This window comes from Triturus cristatus, chromosome 4_2 (genome assembly GCF_964204655.1).
Source record: "Triturus cristatus chromosome 4_2, aTriCri1.1, whole genome shotgun sequence".
In the NCBI taxonomy this organism is placed as follows: Eukaryota; Metazoa; Chordata; class Amphibia; order Caudata; family Salamandridae; genus Triturus; species Triturus cristatus.
Window position 1 is genome coordinate 30,331,654 of NC_140586.1, and position 8,652 is coordinate 30,340,305.

Consider the following 8,652-nt stretch of genomic DNA (forward strand, 5'->3'; position numbering starts at 1 on the left):
GGGTCCTTTCACCACAGGTTAAGAACCATTGGTGTAGTGCTCGCACATCTTTCTTTCTTGCAGTCTTCCATGCCACAGTTAATGTATTCTTAGCTCTTGCCGTCCTCCCTGTCTCACAAGTAAGTAATGGCCTTTGTTGTTTTTGGAACTACACCACAGACTTCCTTTGAAGTATGGTAAGGTTGGCCTGTTACAAATGGGCATTTGGATCCCTGTGCATCAATGACCCGCTGTCAGTGTCTGTCGTCCATTTTACTTAGATGATGTGTCAGCACCCCAGTTTGCTGTTAATGTGCATGAGAATTTTTGCAAATCTCTCAACAGAAAGTAGTATTTAGAACGCCTGGAAAAACTTTTCAGTGTTTTTTGTTGATAGGGAGAGGATGTGGCGCAGTGGGCAGAGCAGTTGACTGAGGAGCCGGGGATCTGGGCTTGAGTCTCGGCGTCTGCTCAAAACCTGTGATTCTGGGAGAATCACTTAAGCTCCCTATGCCCATGGACCGCGCCTGGATACCCTCATGGGTGATAAGCCGCGCTATATCAATCTGCAAACTTTAACATTCTGATTTACTTTATTTTATTTCTAGGCTTTGGTTGGAGTGAAAAGAAAGGGTACGCATAGGAAGTGCTGATGTTGAGCTCCCCCATTTGATGTCTCTGAAACTGTGCAATCTTATGGCTGTAATTCTGTCCACTGATGTGTGTCAATGATTGTCTCCTCCAGCAAAGAAGCTGCCAAAAAGCGAACCGCAGAGTGCGAGTGGGCCGGCGGGCAGGAACCGGGGTGTGGATCTTCATGAGCAGTCCCAGCAGAACAAGAGTCAATGCTGCAGCAACTGAGAGTGGATCCTGGGAGAGGGCGAGATAAGAGAAACATCTCCATCCCCTTCAATGCAAAAGACCTTCCACGTTCACCTTCCCTCCAGTAACAGCAGCACACGGGGGCAAGAACCGGATGCCCATAATGAACTCCCTCCACCCCCTGGCCGAGAGCTCCGTAACTTGCACTTTTTAACGCTTGTCAGAAACAAAAACACCCCCCTTCCCTGCAACCTATATGGCGAGATTGGAAAAGACAAACTCTTCCAAAAACTTTACACTTTGTACTATAGCCACAGACATTCTAACTATACACTTTCCTCTGCTACCTATCCTAATATGCAGGAATATATTTCCAAGTGCCCCCTCACTCCCAAGCAACCTAACTCCCCCTGCTTTTGTTAACCGCAAGATCAAGTATGTAGGTGTTAAGGTCTTCACAACAACTGCCCTCTTACGTTTATCTAGGAAACTTATTTAGGAGGGAGACATATTCCTCCTACTTCTATACCTTTTCTTTCCTTTTGCAACCTGCAAAAAAATTGGGTGTTCTCTCTGCTCCTGTGGATCACGCAGTTAACATTTCATTTTTGCCTTTGCTGGAATGCCAGTGTCTGTGTCTCGACCCCACTCTTCAGCTGGAGGTCCAGAAGGAATACAGTGAGAGGGATGCGGGGGGCCGGGGTTGTGGCGCTGGACAGTGGGACTTGTCATGAACGCCAAGTGTCTCTTCTTTACTTTGCTTTAGCGGGATGGCTCAGCAGTCTTCAGCAGCCTTGTACTCATAGGGCCTGAAAGAATGTGTTTTTTTTATACGGTTGTTGTCCAGTGGCCACGGAATAATCGTTTCCTGCCTCTCCATAAACTCTCGTGCTGTAAGCACCTGAGGACCTCGATTTATTTTCCAGAACAAACTTGTGTTTCTAGGGGCAGTTTATGCCCCCTCTGTCCAGACCTGGTATCATTGCTGCTCTGTGTCCGTGAAAAACCACCTTGTCTTCTGGGTTAGTCAACGAGGCTGTATCCTGTGGGGTACCAGGCCACCAGTGCTCTTTGGAAAGCTTAAACTTTAATCTCCCATTGTTTGTTTTTGAGCAGCAGGAATTTGCATGTTCATTCTGTCCTTGGAATTTAATTAAACCAACTTTAAGATTGGCGGGATAGCAACACTCATTTTCTTGGTTTCTGCTCCACACATGCTCCTACTGTCCTATGGCAATGTTTTCATGCAACCCATTTCCTTCCAGTTTAGCACGTTATTTAGGTCACATTAGTCTTCCACCATTTGATGCACAGTTCATGCATAGTTTTGCTTCCTGTAAAAGGAGTTAACGCTCACAAATCCGCCCCCCTGAGGTGTAACCACATAATTTCCATCTGACTCCTAGCTGCACTTTATACCTTAGGTGTGTTAAAGCAGTAACCATTATTAGTTCTGTAAGACGTGGAAAGAGGTATTGGCAGCAGAGGGCGAGTTACTGCCCTTATTTGCAGGCGTGTCGAACTGTAAACTGATTTTCTGTGATCAAATGTTTGTCTATTTCTGTGGTATTTTATCAAGAAGTGCCTGCTGTGGTGTTTGTTTTTGATCTTTTTTTCCCCCCCAAGGGATAAGCCATCCACCTCTCCCTTTGTCTAAAATACTCCCATAACATTATTTACATAGTGTGTCCTTCAGAAAGAGCACAAGTGTTGTGTATGGGATTTAAGACTCCAGGCCTTGGTCAGATCAAGAGTTCCTTGGCATTAATGGCCAGTGGCCTCTTCAATTTGAGATGTTTTGTGAGAGGTGATTGTTGGACAGGAAGACTGTTAAGTTACTGTCAGTTGTTAACTAGAAGGTAAATTCTTGCACATCTTCTGACCTTGTCTATCTTTTCTATATTATATATGCCTTCCCTGGCAGCTCTGTAAACATAGAATTTAATTTACCATTGTAAATGAATGTAGTTTGACAATTATGCTTGTATGTGCATTGCAGTGGACCTCCGCTCGGGTTAGGTTTGAGACCCAGGGTGGAGTCTTAGAAAAATGTGTGCATGAATGCGAGCCCATGCACATTTTTTTCCCCACCCTTATGTGAAAATGGATTTCCAATGTGTGCATGTGCCCATGCATGGTCTGCGAGTGCTTGTGCACTGCTCTCTCCTTGTACACAAATTGCAGACTGGGAGTGGAGTGTACACCCTGCCTGCATTTTGTGGAACGTAAGGGGTGGGTGGCTTCTGTTTGTGTTCTCAAACTGCTCTCCCCCTATATAAATGGCAGTCTGAAATTGCGTGGTGCCTGGTGATATACTTTGTGTTGGTGTGAGTACACTGCTCCCTACTCCTGTGTGGTAGTGGGCAGCCAGGTTGCATTACCTGTGTGGGAGGTAGGCATAACTAGTGTACCCTTCCTGTTTAAATGGCAGTCTGAGACAGCGAATGTGTGCACACTACCTCCAACCTTACTGTGTAAGTGCAATTCTGAGGCAGTGTATCACAGTGTGCCCCATGTTAGTAGTATCTTCTTCTTGAGTGCTCCCCTGTCCTGCATAAATGGCAGTAAGATGTACTGTACTAACAAACTGTGTTGTAAGGGATGGACGGTGTATCAGTGCACACTTCGACCATCCCGCCTTTGTATATGGTCTACCGCTCTGTGCGTCCAGACTATTTATGGATGGTGGGAGTGTATATGTAGGTGCTTGCGTCTACCCTTTCAGTGTAAATGGACGTCTGAGGTTGTGTGTAGACCTGTCTCCTTTTTTTGGGATAGTAGGGGTAGAGAGAGGGTGAGAGTAAATGCGCGTGATGCTCCTCCATCCTTTGTAAACTATAAAATGTGATCCTGTGCAGACTGACACTTTTCTGTGGGTGGTAGATGTTCTCGTTTAGGAGAAAGTACACTGCTCCTCTCTCTAGTGCAAATTTCAGTACCCTGGCTTGCTCTATTTTGCAGGTGGTAGGTGTGTACTTTCCTCCTCCGGTGTAAATTGCAATGTGTGGTTGCGTGCATGGCCGGCTTTGTTCTTGTGTGGTGGCGTGTAGGGGTGTGTGTGTGCGTGTCTCAGAGAATAATTCGCTCTGATGCAAATTGCAGCAAGCTGCTGTTTGCATACTTGTACTCTTTTTGGTCAATAGATGGCAGAACTGATTCCTCCCTCTTTAAATGGAATTCATAAGTAGTATCCGAACAGGCTGTAGTCTGTCGCAGTTTCACCTTGAATACGTTGATGTAGGAGTGGAGGGCAAAATGGTAGTTTTGGGCAAAGCAGTGAGGGAGAATGAGATGAGCTCTCTTCTGACTTAGATCTGTTTCCGACGTGGAGAGTGGGGTATGGGTATCAACAGCACCTTTCCCCCACATTGCACTTCAACAAATGTCATGTTCTTGAGCCAGCCATTCCTGGTTATGATGCAGTCTGTTGGAGTACGGTTGCTGGGCTCGAATTTTAAATCTGGCCCTTATATGTGGACATCCTGATCTGCTTTACCATAACTGTTCATAACGTTCTCCATTTCTGCCCAGCATTGGCTCTTTGTAAAAGCTAGCTTTCTCTTGGCATACAAGCAGGTCAGAGTGCCTCTTGCTTACTGTTGTCCTTTACTGTGTCAGTACGCCACCTCTTTGATAACCCTATGGTGAAGGTTTCCCGCCCTGGATTTACAGACCATTTTTCAATGGGTATTATTGGCTGAAGCTCGTATCAAGAACCTTTGCTTAAATAATATGAGATATCAACCGTGCAGTACTGCATTACACTATAGTTTGTATAATCACCAACATATTGCCCGTTAATGGATATTTTAGCTGTCATTTTTACTCTTGTGCACTTGTAAGTTCATTCATTGATTGGGTACAACCATCCCATCGTGCTTCGTCTCGACTCTGCCATACGTGTTTATTCTTATCCAATTATTTTTTTACTAACACAGATTCTAAAAGGTAGCTGTGAAATATTCTCTGAGGACTGTGGGGCTTCTCACACTTTGTACAAGGCTGGAATGGGATTGGGGCACCTATCACATGCCAAGTGTAACCTCTCACCTTATTGGCACACAGGAGAAAAGCTGTCATTTATAGGATTGTGTCCCTTTGTATCAAGAGTTCTATGTATGAATGGTTCACCCTTAGGATTATTTCAGCTATCGTTGTTCCCTACAAAGCCTTCTGGCACTGAACAGGTCTTGGTGTTTGACTCTACACCTGGAGTGAACCCCTCCGATTGTGACGCTTTGGCTTCTGGTGTCTGTATTGGACTGCGCAGGCCGGCACCTTTACTTCATATGTCATTCCTGTACTGTTGTGACCCTCAGAAGCCTGTGTATGGCCGTTCTATATCCTTCATCCATTTTTGTCCCTTGGTGTCCTGACGCCTTGGCAACCTTTCAACTGAGGGCATCCTTAGTCTCACAGCATAGCAAAGTTTAGACCTTGGAGTCTGTTTTTTATCATAGCGAGTTCCTAAGGTACTTCACGCCCTAGGTGACCAAAGCTGCCTTAGTTAAGCTTAAGTGCACAGAGCTGTGGGTGCTAGCAGGGAGAACTGGAAGACCAATCTGCACATGCTGTGAGGGGGTCACTAGGAAATGGTGGAGGATATTAGAGGCACACCGAGCACAGAGTAGCATAAGTTGAGCCTAGATGTGGTGTTGTAGCAGGTATTTATCGAGGGTTATTGAGCTGCTAAAGTTCAGCCCCAGTGTACAGTACTATGTTGGTTTGCATCCCAAGTATAGTATAATAATTCATCTGCCAGCCCAGCTTGTACTCAGAAAATATTATTACCTCAGCAGTCTTATTATTTTATTCCAGGCTCTTAAAAGCCTGACTTAACAGGTAGGAGAGAAACTGAGGAGCCCTTACTTTGGTTTGCGCATGTGAGAGCTCCAACCAGGTCTGATGAGCAAAAATATTTATCGTTGCGAAAATAGATGCTCAGGATCCCAGTGCAGCAACAAAGCTAGGGTCCTATTTAAGGGAGATTTCTACAGTTGGAAAGACTTTTTGATATGGGATTGCCTAAATGTGAACGCACTGTTACGGTCGGGAAAGAATTCTATGTTCAGTGTCCATGCCTTGTCTCATTTGTTGTCCCAAGAGTGGGTGCTCCTGAACAATTCCTGTTTGTACCATAGACTGACTTAGGAAAGCAGAAGTCAGGCTGCCTTTATTCAAAGACAGGGAGCAATAGTGTGCGCACATTTTCTAACATTGGCCTTCGCTTGGGTTCCTTAAAGCAAACTATGGTTATTGACATCCTTTTAAAGAATGTTCCTGGTTGAGCAGATCGATGTTGTCTCCACTCAAAGAGCACTAGCAGAAACACTGCAGTTTCAGTCCATTCCAAATTCCTTGTTCTTGATTATGCACAGTGTCTAGGTTAGTTTTCCTGCTGTGTCCAGCTTACTTAACAATTCGGAATAGTAACCATACATGGGCAGCTAAGTTAAATGACTCAGATGCCATGGAGTCAAGAATAACTTCAGTCTGGAGCAAAGGGAAACTTTGACAAGTTATGCACACAAATAACCTTTTTGAAAGATTAATCCCCACTCCTTTAAACAGGTAATCATGCAGCTGACGCACAGACAACTTGAAGGCCTTATTAGTGGATTATGGCCTATGGGGGTGAATGAACTGTCCTTTAGCAGGCCATGAAGCTGTAGAACTGGTTTAGAGCAACTGTTGTCTGTATGTGTACAGTTCTCTCCCAGTTGCCAACATTATGTTGCCAGTATGTGTGAAGACCTGGACCAAATTGGGGTACAGTACTTTGTTTTTTTTAAAGATGGAACCATTGCATTTGTATTTGCTTTGAGAGAACACCACCTTTGCATTAATAACAATCATGAGATTCTGGAGTTCTGCAGCAGACCTTCCAATGTATTTAATGTAAGTAAATCCAACTGAAAGAACAGATATTAAATGAACTTGCCTTTGACTGCAGTGTTTTTTTTGGTTCTGTGGCGGGGTTTGCATGTGTGTTTAGGGTACTTTTTAGGTCTCGCCTGAGCCAGCTCACGCGCTACGCTGGCGAGACTTTTAGTAAGTGGGCTTCAGAATATGCTCCCACACACTTTTGCTGACCTTAAGCTTGCGGTTACGCACGTGGGCGTGCGCATAAGAGCAGAGGCGCCGTCTGGCTTTCCTCATCATGCTCATTAAGCGCATCGCTCGCAGCGCGCGATCACTTACTTTCGCGGCCGTGTCACTTCCACGGCTGCGCTGCCAATGCTTGTTTGCTCTACCAAATGCTCCACTGCCACATTAAAAACCCTGGCGGAATTCTCATATATTATTTGATCGGAGTTCATTACCCAAAGTTAAATGAGACCTTTCTCCAGATTTGCTTTTACATCTTTGATATGCTATGACGCAGTCTCAATGCGCTTTAAGATCACGGTCCTGTAGTCAAAATATGTTAAGCATGAGCGCTTAGCAAACTTGATCTGTTAAAGGATTAAAGAAAAAAACATTGAACATGTGGGGAGCATAGAGGACCCTTGTTACTTGGTGCATGCAGTCTGGAGCAGCTGTTCAGATTGCACAGCTCTGCTCTCCTAAGTTAAGACACAATACTTCCCATCGGGGTTGTTTGCCCCCAAACAGTCGGTGTTTGCCTTTAAACAGGAGGAGCACTGTCCTGAAGTCTAAGGAAACAAAACGGCACCTACTTTGAAATCTTGAGCTCATCACAGGTTCTTCAAGTCTTGAGTCAATATAAACTAAGTGATCAGCATTGAAGATACTGATGCTATAGTGTGAAAGATAGGCCTGCTTGTTTCATAGTTACTGGTTGACAAAAACCCTGCTGACAGATACCATCTTGTACTGAAGAGGGGGAAATAGTGCGCACCACTACCCAAGCCCCTTTCCAGGATCTCTTTTTTTCAATGCATTAAGGCCATAGGAAAGATATTATTATCATAGTGCTTCCATTTAACAGCAAAAGGATTGAAGTAGCTGTATCACTCCGTGTAGGTTCTCGTATTGCAGGTAATAGGTCTTCGCTCCGTTGAGGGTTCTCCATATCATGTTCAGGACCATGCACTTCATCTTGGAAGATTGGCGTTTTATCTTCTGCCTTGCTGACTTTAAAAGTGTAATGCACATATATATATATATATATATATATATATATTTATATTTATATTGCGCCCGGATGTTGCAGTTGTTTTTCTCTTGGAAAGTCTTTGGAAGTCACGAGGTATGTGACTCCTCCTTTGGATCATATTGCGCGTGGGCTTCGGCTCCATCCTCAGAATGTTTTTTTCCACCATCGGGCTCAGATGTGTTGTTCGCGCTCCAGTTCGGAACCATTCCAGTTTTTTTGTTCGGCGCGCAATCCTTCCGCGTTTGACGGTATTGTCTCGATCGCCTTCTCCACACTCGACGCGACTCAACGATCGAAGTCTTCGATTCCGGTTATCGACGTAGGGCTTCAGGCCTACCTGGGTCTCATGTCCTGGCTGATGGAAAGGACGCCATTTAAAAAGTGTCCTCGATGTGGCTCGAAGTTTCCCCACACCGATCTACATGAGGTGTGCAACCTCTGCCTCTCTCCAGAGCACGAGGCAAGGGACTGTCCAGCTTGTGCCTCCTTCCGATCGAAGAAGACGATTCAGGACCGACTAGCAAGGAGAACTATGGCTCACTCGTCTACTTCGATCCCCGACGACATCTTCGAAGAAGGTGTCGATGTTCCGGAACAACAGCACACCGAAGAAGGCCTCGTCGGCGCCTCTGAAGCCGACGACTCCGACGTTGAGGACAACACTCAGGCACAGAGGGGCGTGAGTACAGGCGTCGACCCCGACCCCAAACCCCCCTCTACGCCATTGAAAA

The 8,652-nt window shown here is 45.3% G+C and overlaps 1 protein-coding gene across 3 annotated transcripts in view; it reads left to right on the top strand.

Moving 5' to 3' along the window:
• The window catches only part of RAB5B (RAB5B, member RAS oncogene family), a 154,678-nt gene extending 147,930 nt beyond the window's left edge, over positions 1-6,748 (top strand). For all 3 annotated transcript variants that reach the window (XM_085600276.1, XM_085600277.1, XM_085600278.1), the window contains one exon: positions 725-6,748. In XM_085600276.1, the coding sequence (XP_085456402.1) occupies positions 725-840 (116 nt within the window). In that variant the 3' untranslated portion in view covers positions 841-6,748. The remainder of the gene's footprint in view (positions 1-724) is intronic.
• Positions 6,749-8,652: the final 1,904 nt, after the last annotated feature.